At 26.7% G+C, this 17427-nt stretch overlaps 1 protein-coding gene across 2 annotated transcripts; it reads right to left on the bottom strand.

The window, feature by feature from the left end:
- Positions 1 to 2650: 2650 nt before the first annotated feature.
- LOC107451367 (poly(A) RNA polymerase, mitochondrial) lies at positions 2651 to 16595 on the bottom strand. Of its 2 annotated transcripts, none has more exons than XM_016067434.2 (8): positions 16346 to 16595; positions 13978 to 14160; positions 11050 to 11265; positions 10601 to 10839; positions 9347 to 9567; positions 7040 to 7126; positions 5065 to 5192; positions 2651 to 3595 (listed from the first exon to the last, which is right to left on the bottom strand). In XM_016067434.2, the coding sequence occupies exons 1-8, from the start codon at positions 16475 to 16477 to the stop codon at positions 2714 to 2716; spliced, it is 2088 nt and encodes a 695-aa protein (XP_015922920.1). In that variant the 5' UTR covers positions 16478 to 16595; the 3' UTR covers positions 2651 to 2713. The 2 variants fall into 2 exon arrangements, with proteins under 2 accessions (XP_015922920.1, XP_015922921.1); XM_016067435.3 differs by lacking the exon at positions 16346 to 16595 and adding an exon at positions 14500 to 14605.
- Positions 16596 to 17427: the final 832 nt, after the last annotated feature.

Here is a 17427-nt window from a genome sequence, read left to right as displayed (position 1 = left end):
AAATGTTCTATTGATTCAATTTTCTATTTATCAATCAATGAATAAAATTTTTACACACACAATTAATTTATTTCGCACAGTTTACGCATAAATGTTCTATTGATTCAATTTTCTATTTATCAATCAATGAATAAAATTTTCAAAAACTTAGTTTAATTTTCTTTTCAAGAAAAATATAAATACTTAAAAAAACATATTTTTTAAAATTATTAAAAAATGATTCTTTTAATTTTAAATTTTTAGGAAATTAACAAATGTTTAAATTTCTTTGAAGTATCGAGTTACATTTAACGAGATAGACACTTAGGGCTACACATTTCGAAAATGGAAAGTACAATTTTAGTGGTTGGGAAAAAAAACCCATTTACTTCACACACAATTGAAATCAAAGATTTATTTTTCAATTATAAAGCAAAAGAAATTTTCTGTTTATAAGTAACAGGCTTTTCTTCTGTTTTCTCAGAATTATTCATTTCATTCTAAAAAAACCTTTTTAAAATTCAATTTAGAAAACTTTAAATTAGAAAGATTTTATTTGTATAGAATTTTTAGAAAGAATTTAGAAATTTGTTTAGATGATTGTATGCGAGTTTTTCTTTATGCCTTAAAATTGCATTCAAGTCATCTCAGTTGCTTATGCCCCTAGAAAGTGATGCATATTGGGATAAATTTAATGCTGATTCCATCGTAGACCTTTTTTGTGAAAATCAAATCCTGTTTAAAACAAAACTTGAAACAGTGTTTACAATTGGATATTCTAAGAAATTTCTGAAGATATAAGAGAAAAATAACTGAGTCAGTCTAAATGAAAGTAGAATACTGCTTAGGTGCAATCAGCCAAACAATATAGTATTTTTAATAAGTTTTTAAAAATCCAATTTGTTTTTATAAACAATTTCTCACAATTCGTTTGCCTTATGGTACCCACATTAAGGCTACTGATGGTATTCACGAGGAAATTCTCAAAAGGGGACTAAACCATTTTATCTTTTTCTTTTTACATTAAAAGTGATTTGCTCCTGTTTGGTTTTTACTGGAGAGGTTTCAGTTAGATATGGTTTGAGCTCAGAATATTTCTTAAAAATCTGTTTAGTTTATATTCTGCAATTTTGTAACTTATCATGTTTCTGACCCGTTTAATAGTATGTTCCGTACCATTGAGTAAAAAATATAAATTTCAGACTTTAGTATTTAATTATTTCATCGCCAAACTTTTGGAGCAATATTTTGCTTTTGAAATTTTTGCTCTTATCTTTGCATCTGCTCCTCCCGTCTAATTAACTGTTGTGCCAAGAAAAGTACATTTCTTACGTCTTCTATTTCGCCACTTTCAATTCGATTTCAACAGTGAGTCTCATAATTTATTTTTTCACTTTTGGCTTTATATTTATTTATTTGTGATCCAACATTTCTTGCATAGTTTTCAAAAATTTTTGTCATGAATTGCTGATCTTCATATTTGTTGGCAAATAAAACATCATGAGCTAAAATCTTCTAATGTTCTAGTAAAGCTCTATCTTATTTCTCTTTACTGAAAACTTTTTATTTTGTTCTGTAAAACTTAAATGGTTCAGTTTTATCTTATTCCTCCCCCCCCCCAAAAGAAAAATTCTTAAAAAAAAAATTTTTTTTTGCCACATTCATGGCAAGACATCAACTTATTTATTATTGAAAAGACCTTTATTCTGAAAGAATATAATGCACACCAAGTCAAATATTTTTTTATCTTACAGTTCAATACAAATCAAAACATTTTGCTATGCACCAAATTTATTTTGAATTGAAGAGTTTTAGGAAATATATTGATTAACGAAATTTTTAAAATTAACTACCTCTTAGTACTATTTCCAGATAGGCACTTTACAAGTTTCCAGACTAGAAAATTACATTAGAGCCTAATACTCAGAAAAGTCATATAGTCTACATAAAAATTATGTTTTTCATCAAAAATGCTCTCCTGACACAGTTGAAAATATAGGTTATCATCACATTTCCCCAACTTTTCAACTAGTAAATCCTTAAAGAGTACCAAAGTCATTAATTTTTTAACGACAACATCAGTTCATTTAATCCTTTAAAACCTAATGCAATTTGAAAGTACTTATTTTTTCTTTTATAAATAGCTTAAAACGTAAAAAGTAGCAGGAAAATTAATCAGTTATAAACATCAATCTAAGAAATTAAATATAAATCTAATAATGTATTCTAGTATGCATGGATTAAAATCTAATGTTATGTTTGTAATGCACATTTTAAATATTAAAATATAGCTTTTAGAGATGAAAATTTTTACTCATTTTAAAATGAATATATTACTCCTAGGCACACATTTGGTTAATATGTTATCAGCACAATCATGCATGTTCGGTATTAACATTTTGCTTATGGCTGGCACAACATGTGGTCTGCCTGTGATGGTACAACATGGAACACCATAAGAAAAGGGTTAATTTAACTTTTTACTTATGGTGCTTAGTATAATGAAGCCACTCTGGTCTACTTATTGTACCTGCCGTAAGCAAAAGGGTTAACATGATATTAAAAAACGTTCCAAAAACCGGAGTTCTAAAAGGACACATTTGTGATAGAAATATTGTAGAATATAAATTTAATCAATTAGGTGAAATATAAAATAAATTAAAAACATTAATCCATAAAATTAAATTTATTATCTATTTACATAAATAAAACTGGAAAACAAGAACAAAACTAATCAGGACAATTTTTTCAACAAGACATTAATATATTCTTTTAAGAAAATTCCAAGTATAGGATTAAAAGACATCCTTTGAAGGGGTCTAAAATTAACCATAAGTTTATCTGGATTCAAATGACTAATATAAGATTCATACAAAAACAAAAATGGTTTGATTTTTTGTTCAGTAAGATTTAAAGCATTTTGCTTTGCAACAATCTCTGAAATTAATTTTTCTTGAACTAATGGATCACTCGATGGTAAGGAAGCAATGTGTATATGACCTCGACCAAGCCAGGTATTTTTTGACACTATACATTCAGCACATAAAACTAATTTATGGTCACAGTTAAATTTCTGAAATTGGTCCAATAAGGAATCTTTATTAGAAACATTGTCTTCTTTTGTATCAGATGTATTTTTTTTCCGACGATTTTTTAAGTGTGGCATAGCTTCATCACGGGAAATTCTGAGCTGGATCTTATCTAACCATTCTCTTCTTTGCTGAGCAACTAGTGCATCCTGCATGTTCAATAAACTGATAATTTCTTCCATTCTAAGAACGCGACAATCAAATAGTAGCACTTTTTGTAAAATATTGAGTATATCTTGAGCAGTTGACAAAACATTTTCATCAGTCGGTTTAATGTCAGTATTGGAAACTAAAGGTAGATCAAAAGAGACAGTCTTTTCATTGCTAATTTTGTGAATTGAATATTCTTTTGGTTTATCTAAAATTGTAATTAAGTCAAGTGGATTTGAAATAGAGTCATTATAATTTTGAAATAGTTTACCGACTTGAATTAACTCTGTGAAAAATTTTTTGCAATGTTTGTAATCAACCAGTTCTGCAACATTGTGAGAAAGACACAGTGGGTCCTGAATACATATTGAATTCATCTGAAAAGAATAATAATCTATATTATAATTTGTAAAACACTGAGAGACAAATTTCTGCATCAGAAAATGATGCTTTCAAAATATAAATCACTGGATATCATTATTTAAATAAGATAATGAGTTAAGTCTCCTAACAAAAATGATTCTAAATGAGCTGGAATGTAAATTCTTTATAGGTATAAGTCATAGAAATTTAACTTACCAAAGAAAATAAAAGTAATTAAAGAACTAAACTTCTGTTGCAGATTAAAAAAAAATGTACAACAGAAGAAATTTAAAATTTAAAGAACCACAAATTAATGGTCCAATTGAATAATCAAAAACCATATCAATAGTCACAAAGGTTATCTATGTTTACACAAGGAGAAAAAAAGACTGCATTAAAAACAGGCTAAATGTCCAAAAATAAGATTTCTTGATAAAGAAAAACATTGATTTTTCAAAACCTTTTGTAAATATATTATCAGTTAATTTATTACCAATCCTATTGGCCTACAAAAATAACTGGCATGTACACGCAACAAGGTGCCTGCTAAATCTATCATGGTTAAAAGTACTCTTGTTGTTTGTGGTGTGGAACTTTGGAGAGAGGGGTACCAGCTCAGGTACTGTCCATGTCATCTGCCTTGAGTCAAAATTACCTGACATTTCTACCATGGCTGTTACAAGATAGAACTCTAAAAATGGGCCTAGATATAGCCATGGTTGGGTGATGATGATGGGCTAACATGGCAGAAGCAATGTTATGGTTTGGGGAGTTTTACAAATGAAAAATTTTCATTTATTCAGAATGGATGACATTACAAATCCCTTCTTATATTGGTATATTTTCTAAAACAATCTTCTTACATATGCAGATAAAAAACATAGAAAGACAAAGATTTGAAACACACTTCAAATACCGAGAAAGAATAGTTTACATATAACAATATTAATATTTTTTATTGGAGCAGAACTATTGCTTTCAGTAAGAAAACTTGAAAATACAAATAAAGTCATCAGTCTAATGTTTGCTCCCAGAATGAGATCAAATTCTAGCTGCAGATATCAATAACCTTACTGAGTCTATCTATGTTTCTGATTTCTTTAAAAGACATGGCTATGAAGTATTAATAGTATTATATCTTTTTTAAGTTATACTAAATTTTCTATGAGTATTTGACTTTGTATTGACTATTTTCTATGTGTATTTGAACACAAAAAAAAATTGTAGATCATTTAAGTTCTTGTGTTTATAAATCTTTCTAAATATGATAATTAATTAACAACAATGTGTTGTTATTACAGATTAGCTATAATAAAAAATAAAATAAAGATGATTATTTTTTCCACTTTTTACACTTAAAATAAAGAATAAATGTTAACATCTCAATACATAATAAAAAATATAGGTCAATCACCAGACTTTGAAGTGAATAAATCAATTATGATTTGCAATGTTAAAAACATGATATACAAATTGTTCTTACACGAAAACGCTTGTTTTCTTCTTTAGAAAAGAAGTCATCTCTGGGAACAGCAGTTGCCGTCATTGGGCAAATAACTCGAGTAAAATCAAAGTACAGGTAAAAGAAAAAGAACTCTTTTAACAAGTCATCTGGAAATTAAAAATAAATAAAATTTAAAATATGATACATCAGCTGTCATAATGTAAATACACATAAAATGTGTATTTACATAATTTGTGTATACATAATATGTATTTACATAAAATGTCTATTTACATAAAATACATTTAAAATAAAATTTTAAAACATGTAACAAATATATGCAAATCTAATACAATTTCAATAAAATCTTAATCAGTGTAATTCAAATATAAATACTGCCAACTTTTAAAATAGTAAAAGTTTCATGCACTTTTCTGTCCGTTAGAGGGTGGAAACTAATTTCTAGAAAATAATTGACTTGTAGAATTTGCTATAAAATTTTAGAATAAAATTATTAGCAGAAATAGTTAAAAAGAGATCATTTATGTTCAAATATAACATGACTCAAACTATTTGAAAAAATCATAAAATATTTAAAAAAAAAAAAAAATTACATGATTAGTATAAGAAATTTTACAAATATTTTTTTACTAATTTGAGCAAAAAACTTACTAAAATACAGAAATTATAACATTAAAATTCAAAAATGGGAAGGTGTTAATGAAAAATTTAAGCCTGTGGACAATTCAATTTTTTAATGGAAAGTTTTCTTTAATCAAAATATTAAGGTTACTCATACTCAATTTATTTATAATTAAAGATATAAGCAATTTATATACAATTAACTATTAATTAAGATAATATATTTTTCCCTCTAGCATAGATTTGTGAGCATTTGTCATATTTGATAAAACAAAATTGTAGCAAAGTATGTGACTCTTCATGTGTTTAAAAAGTATTATACATATACTTTATCCTTCAATTTTTGAAAAGGTTTTAATCACACTAAGGATTTGAATTAATAACAATTCATTTAAAAACTAAACAAATTTTGACCCCAGTAATATGCAGTTTAAAATTAGACATGTATAACATAGACATGTACGACATAGATAAATTTTCTGACCAAGAATAACAGTAATACATCAAAATGTAAAATTATATTGAACTCAGTTTTGTTTTTTAAGAAAGAAATAAAATACAATTTTTTTTAAAAATAACTTTACAGTGTTTTAATGGCTTACAAAATATATGTATAAAATCAATTTAACTTCAAAAATCTGATAAAACAGTTTTAAAAATTAAACTATTGTAGACCCAAAAAGCTCATTTCCATCATAGATTATAATTTGATTAAATTGAAATAAAAAAAAGTTCTTCTCAGAATATTTATAAGTCTAAAAAATTTATTTGCAACTCTTAAAACTAGATAATAGATGTTATGGAGGACACAGATGTAAGAGTGTTAGATGCAGATATATATATATGCTACTACCTAACTCTTTCGCAAAAAGAAATTAGTATAAATTTGAAAACACCAGAACAAAAACTTTAAAATGAGAAAAAATAAAATAAAAACCTTTTAGTAAAAGCAATTTATATTTCTTAAGAAAATTTATTACTTATTACAAATTTATTTAAATAACATTAGTAAAAAATATTATTGCAACATATCAAAAACTTAAAATAAAAGGTTTTGACCACCTTTTTTGTCATATGCATATATTAGCAAAAGCAGTACCTTCATATATTAGTGTTGATTAGAAATTACAATAGAACAAATGCTAATAGAACATAGAATACAACAAATATTAATGTATTGAAACCGAATAATGACTGAATCTGACTTGAGAATATTACAAATTTAACCTCTAGCTTTCAGTAATTATGCTCCAATTTTATGTCTAAAAAGAAATAGAATTTTAATCAAAACTGAATATTTTTTTTTACAATTGTACACATAGTGAAAAATAGGTTAGAGAAGATATAGGAATAATTAATGGAAACTAATTACCAATGCTTTGTTGATTTTTGGTAGGAGGTATGCTGTCTATCAAATCTAGAAAACTTCTGTCTTTCATATCATCTGTATCAAACTTATCTAAAATGTCAAACACTTTATAAATAAAACTTTCAAAATACTAAATATTTATAAACAGAATAACAAACATTAGTCAGAATTAATAACTGGGAAAAAATGTAAATGTAATTCATAAATAAAATGAAAATTATATGTAATTTCTTCAAGAGGAAATATAACCAAATTGTGAAAACCTGAGAAAAAAAACTATTTTGTTTTGCGAAAACTATTCAAATCTATAAAACATTATGTTTTTTAGATAGTCCGTGGAAAAAAAAACCCAGTTAGATTTTCATTAGACTAATTAATTTATGGCTTGGTTAAAAATAATACACATTTAAGTATTAAAGTAAACTATAAACTGTGCATAAAGTGGATTATAAAAAGGGGATTTTACAGTAATTTTCAAATTATACCATAAGCAAAAGAATTTTTGTTTTGACCAAGAGAGTAGGAGAAACTGGCAAAATATATGGGTTCAGTAGAAAATCTAGTAATGTTGGCAAATGACTATCGATTTCATAAATTAAAGCCTCACAGTCAGTTAATTAAGGAACTAATTCCATTTGAATAAATTTTCTTAGCAATGATGCAAATGATGAAATATGCAAAACAACACAACTTAACACAAAATCTATGGTGTTAAGTTTGATAAAACACATTTGTTATCTACAACAGCTTAATGTCTTTAAACATAAAAATCAAAGAACAATTAATCAACAAAAATTTTTGCAATTTGAACATGGAAATCTTAATACAATTTTGTCATGATCCTAACCCTCCAATCACTGAGCTCCTGGAAATTTTTTTATTGAAATTTCCTTATTATGCACACATTTCCCATTGAAAAAAGTGGATAAAACCGGTCATTTGATGAAGAAAAGCCTGCAGGCTTAAAGATCAGAGAAACCAAAGCAAATGCTCAGAGGGTTAATTTGAATAGCTTATATAAAATAGTATAAATAGAAAATGTTAATTTTCATTTTTTACCTTGGCAAGGATTTGCAAACTCATAGATTACCTATTACTATGAAAATGAAATCTGTAAATGGAATGGTGGTTAATATACACAAAGAAAAAAAATTCTAAATCAAATATCTTAACTCTATTAACACACAGTGGCCTGTTTAAAAATCAGTACTCTCTTAATATAACAAATAACATTGAAATTAAGTTATTTTATATAGATTGGTTTAATTACAGATGGGGTTGCATATCTTTGAAAAGTTAACTATTTATTTCTTTAAAGCTAGACAAGACACCAGAATCTAAAAATTAGCCAATACTTACATGCGCTGCTTTCGGTCAAGATGTCTGTTTGGTAATTTTATCCCTAGGTAACTAAACTTTTGTCAAATAGACTCCTGAGTGTTGCTATTGAGTATGTTACTATGCAACTTTGAAAGATATCAAATATTTCATTTAATCAACAATTTTCGACTCTACTTAATTTACTAAATTACTATTATTTCTAATCTGTTGAAAGATTCCAGAATCTAAAAAACTAACCAATGCTTATATGTGCTGATTTCTAAAAAGACATGTGGACACATCTTTTAAACTTAAACTCTAAATAACAAAACTTTTCAAAATGGACTCTGAAATGATGATGATTTTTGAGATGTCTGTAGGGTATTTAATTCTTTAACATCTTGGAAGATAGCAAACCTTAAAATTTATCATGACTCTATAGTTTAATAAAGCTTTGTGAGTAATTCTCTTAAACTATGCTAATTTGTTAGCCATGAATAAAGGTAACATAAAAATAAACATGTTTTTTTTATTTATAATCTATGAGTAGAGTTACTGGCTAAAGAATAACACTGATTAAAAGTATCTGGGTAAAAAATGAGTTTTCAAAGAAAAACAGGAGTCCAGACTTTTAGTAAACAGTCAAATTCTTTTTTCTTTTCGAAAAGGAAAAATCTTTCTTATAAAACTTAGGTCCTCTTTTTTGTTGAGATTTTGACAAAAATTGCAAACTAACTAACAAGGAGCTGTAGTTTAAAAATTATAACTCAAAGACAGCATCTAAGTTTTTAAAAAGAAGAATTTTGTGAAGGGTTTATTTTTAAAACAAAAAGTATTGTTATAAAGATAAAATATTTTATGAGGAGTCTGTTTTTACAATAAATAAATTTATCTTAAATGTATCTCTTATAGCTGATCTTTAAATAGACCATTGAACATTAAGACTATTGATAGAACAACACATTTGTAATAATTAAAAAAAAATGTTACCTGATAAGGATAAAATAAACTCAGCACTTGGAAGTATAGGCGGGTTCCGAGTTTGTAAGAAATAGATAACCAGTAGAGAGATAGTGTAAGTGTTAAACATCAATCCTTTACCAATTAATTCTACATGTTTTGCCCAGTATCGTAGAGTCATCATAAGAGGAGTTACACGTTCATCTAGCTTTGCATAAAGATATAGGAGTTTGGTATTTGCAAAAGCAACTCTGAAACATAAAGACCAACATTAAACAAGTTTACAAATCCATTTATATAACTAGAGCTATGCAATAACTAAAACACAATACAAATAAGTTGAAAAAGTATAGGTTTCTGAAATAAAAATAATTAATTTAAAGTTAAAAAATGCTATAAAAAAGGTACATTAAAAGATTATGCTATTCATGGGCAATCAATATTTTATTTTGATACAACAAACAATGAAAAATAAATAAATTTAAGTAATTAAAAATGAAAAAAAATTCTTTTTCAACTTATATGGGAATATTACTATTTTTTTGCAAAATATACCATTCTCTTATGGGCAATAGAAAAGTTTTAGACAAAATTAAGTATAAGGGAAGAAAAAAATAAGAGATGAAATTATGATTCCAAAAATAATTAAAGCCTAAAATAACAATCTTTATTGTTGTTTAAAAAATTGAATAAAAAGAGGTATATAGCTGTAAATCTTTTGATAGAAATAAACAATTTTTTTATACAGAAGAGTTTTTCCGCATAAAAAGGAATAATTTAATAACTAAATAGAATATTTATAACAAAATGAAACATTAATATTACTTGTAAAAAATTATATGTAAATACCTTTCATTTGAGTAATAAGGTTTACAGAAAACAATTAAAAATTAAAGCACCTGCACAAAATTATGAAACATTTACAACACATATAACTAGCACAAAATAAGGCATATGATTTTTTTTTTAACTCGTGTACAAATGCATAATCATTCAAGATTTAGTTTTTTATGCATGACAACTTTTAATACTTTTTATCTCAAAAGACAAGTTGCTTGGCACAGCATGTACTCTATTAAATGCGACAGATAATTAAATTCTTACTCTTTATGATCGTTTTATATTTTTCTGAGTTATATTCCGAAACATAAAAAACACTATCGCATATTGATAAAAAATGAATATTTCTATTAGTTTAAAATGATATTTTTTAAATAAAAATCTATATGATACATTTATTTCCAAATATATATTTTTAGTATAAAATAAAAATATGTTCCTTACTTATTTTTCATAGTGAGGTCACATTTAAGGTTGTATTTGTCATGATAAAACCTAACAAGAGGTACATGAGCATTAATAAACTTTGCAGGAACTTCAGAGTCTTTGTAAAATTCTAAGAGAACTGAATGAATAAATAATAGTTGTTCCCTCAGTGGTAATTCAGAAAGTTCTTGGACTGAAACTTTACCACTCAGAACTTCTGATACTAAAGGAGGATCTGGTCTTTCTAAATAACAACTCTGAAATAAAAATCCATAATTAAATAAGTAATTGCACATGAATGTCACAATTATGTGTCTTAAAACTTTAAGCGCTGCAAAAAATGCAAACTGTTAAAAAACATTACAATCAACATACTAGTGAGAAAAATATTATGCATTAGAAATTAATTGTTGGAAAATCTTAACAATAAATTTTATTGTAAACTATGCAAAAATTTAGTATTTTACCTTGTCTTTATAATGGACATTTGTTTCAAAAGTCAGATCTAAATCACACCCTTTGAAACCAAAAGAATTAACAGTCGAACCAAACATTTGAATCTTAAAATCATTGAAAAAGGGTTTAAATAATAGCTCGACTGTTTTACAAAATTCCTCTCGTCGTTGGATGTCTTCAGGAGTAAGGGAAAAAATATCTACTAAGCAACTCATTTGATCAGCAATCTAAAAGAAAGAAAAATATTGATTAAATATATCTTTTATTGTTGCTATGAGACCAATTACTCTAAGAGAATTAGGAAAAAACTTGATTTTAAGGTGTATTTATTAAAACTTATATTTTATTTTAATTATAGTAATAAATTTTAAAAAAATTCTAAGAATTGAAGGGAATTAAAAACCTACATAGGCAATAACCTAAAACTAATTTTAGTGATAGATATTTTTTTTTTTTGCATAGTTAATTTGCACTATGTTCGATCAAACAAATATGTATAAATTTATTTTATACGATTACTAGAATTATTAAATCACAAATTTAAAAGAATATGCAAGTTTGTACATTGTCATTATATTAGATTTTAATGTAATAGAAGATTTTCTTTCAAACATATTGATTGTAAACTCTCAATTCAGTGACAATGCAATAAAATACGTTATTTAACTAATGCGAATAAATGAGATTTTTTTTATTCATAAAAGAATAAATTTTTAAATAACTCAATTTTATTTTCAACATGCTTCAATGAAATGATTATAAGTAAGTATTTAAAATTTTTTTTAAACAATCAAAAAAAAAAAATTGAGATATAAAACCAATTATGTGATATATAGGGATGCGACATTGAAATAAAAAATTCATGCAACAATATTCTATCCTTTTAAGCCACTAATTTGACTGTTAAAAACATTAATAATAAAAATGTTCCTTAAATAAATCTTTCTTAATTTATGTGGTTAGAGTCACAACGGTTCAATGGTAAATTCACAGCATTTCCAAATTGTTTTTATGGCTGCTACTATAGCTTTATGTCTCTTTCCACATGGTATTTCAAACTCAGGGATCTTTTCATAGGATGATATTACAAGACTTTATCAGTCATTTATTTATTTTTTTTCCAGCCAATTTTGCAAGATTATTCAAAATTCAATATTTTTATTATCATGATATTACAACAAGCAGATTTTGAATTTCAGTAATAACTTTTTAGGTACTCAATTAGTAACAGGATCATAAATCCTAGGAGTTCATCAATTGTTTTTAACAACTATTTATTTATTTTTTTCTTCCAAAGGGCAGGAATCTATTTGTTTGAAAGTTTTTCAGATCTTGATATATATAATACAATGTGATCATGATATGCAAATATTTGATTTCAGTAACCACATTTTAACACACTGTATTTACAATGTTTCTATTGTAAGTCTCTTCAGCTTTACGATGTTTTTTTAGCAACAGCTCAAACTTTTTTGGTCTGTTTCCACATGAGTTTTAAAAACTTCAATATTTTGATATAATGTTAAGATCATATGCAAAATGAAGAATTTGAGTGGTAATTTTTCGACATGCTCTATTCGCATTGCGAATCTGCTTCGTTTTCCAAAAGAAAACTTTTTGGCAAATCATAACAGGTATTTATTGTTTTTTCAGTCATTTGCATATCATTTGAAAAATTTTGATATTGTAAATATAATAAATTTTTCAAAATGTGAAAACTTCATACATTTTAAAGCTAATTCACCAAGTGCATAAATTTATTGTTATAATTACTTGCTTATTTAAATAAAACAACTTCTGTTTTAAAATCATAATATTTTTTAACACTTTTGCTGCTTATTTCATGCCAGCGCATGATAGTTGCTAGATTAGAAACTCACATTGGCACGAGATATGTGCTAAAGGAAAAATTAAGAACTTTGAATTCCATGACTTTTCAGGGACCACATTCTTTTCTGAAAACACTAGGCATTTTGTTGAAGAGTGCCCTTTTTAGTTTCCAGTGCCTTGCTTTTTTTAAAGGTTTAATTGTCATATTTATATTTGCATATGTCCCCTGTGGCAGAATTTTTTTGGCTTTCTGTGACATACCACTCTAATATTAGTATCTTTCTGAAAGATATTTATAAAAATAACAAATACACATGCTACTAATTTAAAGTAAGAGAAGCGTCAACATCGGAAAAAAAAAATTCTGATCAAACAAATATTTTTTTAATTGAATATGTAATTTTTTTAGATTCTAAAATTTTGAGTGATATTCTCTCATTTTGTTGGGGAATAACAAACTATTTCCTTTTCGGAATTTTGTAATTCATCATCACATTAAAATAATAATAGAAAAATCGTGAAATCCTTAGCAGTAACTACTAAAAAAAAAAAAGATTGACGACAAAATCACGCAAATCGGACTCTTAAAAAAGTAGTTACTGAAAGCGTGGTTTCATTTCCAGATTCAGTTGTTGTAATAAATAATATCCTATTGAGAATATTGGATTTAAAAGCTATGTGGAAATCAATAGTAATAACTGCATAAAAAATAGAATAAAAATGACTGTAGAAAATAAAATAAATTCTTTTTTTATTTCATTACTCTTCATTTTTCATTACGAAAATAGAAAAATCACAAGCATTTTTTCCACTCCTTTGATGTGCGAGAAAGACATCTTTTGAATATAATTCTGAAGAAAAGAAAAACCAAAATTTTTTATTCCCCAAAGGAAAACTCTTTCTGCAAGAACTCGGCAACGATCTGCGACAAAGTAGCCACGATTCTGCCACGGGCATATGTCCGATTAAATCAAAATGAATGAAACAGAAATTTAATTTTCACATTTAAATCATAAATGTTATTAAATCAACTTAATTTACATATTTTTGTGCATGTCTTTTAGCATCTTCAGAAAATGGAATTCATCTCAACCTAATTTTATACTTACCGTATTATATTTTTTAAGAGCAGAAATCAATGCTTCATGGGATACAGGTTGATCAAAACTGACATCTTTGAAAACAACAGATGGAGCTTCTAAAGAATTCTGATTATCTTTAGATGGTTCCTCTTTATTTGCTATTTGTGAATGTAAACGAGCCAAAGTATTTGTTGGATTGACAAACAAGACCTGTTAGGAAGAAGAAAACAAATAAAACAGTATATTAAATGAATAATAGGGAAGTTATAAGAAGTCATAACATAAATCAAAGAAAATTAAAATTTTTTTAATGTACTTATTTTTTCTAAACTATCAGCAAGAAAAAAATCAAAACTTATTATAAAAGACAAATCTTTTTATTTGATTCATGGATGAAAATGGAAAATTTATTCTTATTGAAGCAATATTTTCTTAATAATGGAAAAATCATAATCTTACATATTTTGCTTCTTATAAAATAACAAGTCATAATTTCTTACTGTTCAAATTATGTATTCTATTTAAATAAATTAAACTGAGACAATATACTTGTTTTGACAAAAAATTAATTGAATGTCTATTCATTTTCATATTCGGCATAACAGCTCAGGGTGTGCTAAGACATTCTGCTAAAGATTCCTGCAAGACATAAGAGGCTAAATTAAGAAATTTTGCAGTACTTTTAATAGAGGTCATTTTTTCAAAAAATGAAAATTCTAAATAAATAAAAAACTAATGATGAAAAGCATTCCTCTAAATATGGTAAACTGAAAAAAGTTAATTTCTAAAACAGAGAAAAAATTTTCTGCCATCTCAAAGAAGTTTTAAGTAGAACTTAAGTATTGAATATAACGTTTACAACTTATAAAATTTAAGCTTTGAGTTTTTGAATCAATAATGCAACATAAAATTCGGGGATATTTTCCGTATCGGGATCTGTCGCGCCAACTACAATCGCCAAGGTGCCAAATAGATATTAAACTTGCAAATTTAAAAAACAAACAAAACATGTAATGTTTGCCTGGGGGTGGCTATGAGTTATACTTTTTGAGTTGTTCCCTTTCCGTGATTTTTTTTTAAGTTTCTAGCGGGCGACTGCCAGGAAGTTTCCAAGACTTGGCAATTATTCTGCCACAGATCACGATACTGAAATCTTCCCTAAAATTAATTAGTTAAAAAAATAAACCTGAATTAATTGATAATTTTTAAAAATTTAGTTTTTTCACAATTGGTTAGGATTAAAAATATTTGCAATAACGTTGCAAGTTTTAGGGAGGCTGAGAATAATTTGAGTAATAATGATTTTCCATTTAACTTTTGTAATGTTAATTTTTTGATTAAGAAAATGATTGAAGAATATTAATTTTTTTATTTCTTTTAACATGGCGCAATTCAAGTCTTAACTGAGCAGCTCCAGTTAAGCATTATATTAATTTGTTATGTAATCTTTTCTTTTACTTCTCTTCTTTTTTTCATTCTACGCATTTTAATAGAGGGCATTGTTTTCTTCTGTTTTAAGTGTTTCCTTTGCATTTTGTTTGTTTGTGAAATCGCTGCTTGACCGGTTTAATGTGAGTTTTTATTTTCTCAAGATTTAGTTTGAATTTCTTTTCTAAATTGGTTTTACGTATTTCATGCATTTTTTTCCGGGACTTCTACAAAACCTTCGGGGTTCTGAGAGAGTTAATTTTTGCATTTGATTTAGTCTCTCTCTCAATAGTAGAAAAAGTTTTGCTTTACAGCTTCTGAGGCCGGTACCCCTTGAAGACGTCGGCTTCGGTGGCCATATTTTTATTTCTTTTGTTTTCTTTATTGCTATATTGATAAATTACTTTACGATTTTAAAAACTCAATAGACCATTTCATGAATGAATCATTCTATATAAAGCATTTCAACATGTTGTAAATTCAAAAAGGTTTAATTTCCACAAATTGTCAATAATAATAGCAATTTAATAAATAATATAATGAAAACAAAAATATAGCATAATTTTTTCCTTAATTGCACAATCTATTAGGATTTTTTACAGCGCTCTACTAAAGAATTTGTAATTGAAATTATGCCACATCAATTTATATTAATAACCAATTGGCAAAAAATAAACAAATCAGCGAATTTTGGTAGAAAAAAAGTCATATTATAAATCAACTTATATTGTACAGGTTGTTAGCATATACGATATAAATGGTAAAGTTAAGTACACTCTGCTGCCGAGTGTCGCGTTACAGTTGATTATTAATTATATTAATCTTCAGAAACAATTATAGTTGAGCACAGTTCAAAAGTAACACATTATAAAAACTACATGAAGAAAATGTGGTACTTGAAATCAAGCTTATTTTTTACTTTCTATATACTCCTTTTCTTATTTGAACAGTCAAGATTTATTCTTACCGGCAGACAACGGGAATTTATTTGAAAAATGTGTCGATACAAGTACGAACATTGGCACCGAGAATTGGCATGTAATTTATAAAAAAATTTAGGAAATCGTTTCGATATTAAACGGAATTGCATGACAATCATCTTATAATTTATAAAATAAAGAAATAATCAATAGCAATCAAAGAACAGAAAACTTGCAGCTTTGATTTGTTTTTATTTATAAAATATCAGGAAGAATCTTCGAACTTCCTATTTCTGCTAAATTGAAGGTTTCTGATATTATTTTACTGTAGATTACGGTTCTATCCTTACTCAAGAAATTACGCAGATGCGATTGAAACCTTAGCATGGTTTAAAAGTTCTTAAGGGAAAGCATTTTTCACTAGGATTATTATTTTTATTAATAACATATTTATTTATAATATTTTTTATTGAAGGCATTTAATTTCCATTTATCAAAATCGCTGAGAATGGCCTCTGAATATATTTCATCTGATCCTTCAAATTCGCATCTGCGTAATTTTTGTATACAGTGGGAATGAGCCTTAAGAGCTTTCTCTTGAAGAGCTTAAAAAGTTTTGAATGCGTTTGTCGCACCTTTAATCGCCATCGAGTAGTGAAATATATTTGCATTCTAAAAATTTACCAATCAAGTCTACTTTTTCTCTCAGGGACCATTCTCACCGACTTCGGTGAGAATTCGCGATCGCAACGCTCGAGTACGCCGTCTAGCGGGAGACTGTAAATATCGGACATTAATTTATCACGTTTTCATTTAGTTCCATCAAAGTCATTGACTGAATCAGACGCCATTTTTTAGCAGCAAATAAGAAACAAAATTTCCCTAAGGAAAAGGCCGAAGAACTTGAAAAAAATCTCCAGAATATTAGTAAATCTTTCAGGAACAGAACACGCCAAACATTTGAAGAAAAATTCCTCAATAATTTTTAATTTCTATTATCAACAAACTTGCAACTGATGACTTCCGATTTCGGATACTGTTACAGATGTGTGTATTAAGGTAAAATGCATTTCTTCTGTCTTCAATTCATTACGAATTAAAGTGAAGTCAACATTGCTTTCGTCATTCC

Source organism: Parasteatoda tepidariorum, chromosome 8, assembly GCF_043381705.1.
Source record: "Parasteatoda tepidariorum isolate YZ-2023 chromosome 8, CAS_Ptep_4.0, whole genome shotgun sequence".
NCBI lineage: Eukaryota > Metazoa > Arthropoda > Arachnida > Araneae > Theridiidae > Parasteatoda > Parasteatoda tepidariorum.
The sequence above is the reverse complement of the archived record's forward strand: the minus strand, read 5'-3'. Positions and strand labels throughout refer to the sequence as shown.

Excerpts from the sequence above, each read along its gene's own strand:
- LOC107451367 (XM_016067434.2), bottom strand. The coding sequence starts at position 16,477 with ATGATTGTCATGCAATTCCGTTTAATATCGAAACGATTTCCTAAATTT. Across the intron at positions 5,193-7,039 it reads CAAAAATCAACAAAGCATTG|ATGACTTGTTAAAAGAGTTC; the intron begins GTAATTAGTTTC and ends TTTAATTTCCAG. Across the intron at positions 3,596-5,064 it reads AAGAAAACAAGCGTTTTCGT|ATGAATTCAATATGTATTCA; the intron begins GTAAGAACAATT and ends TATTCTTTTCAG.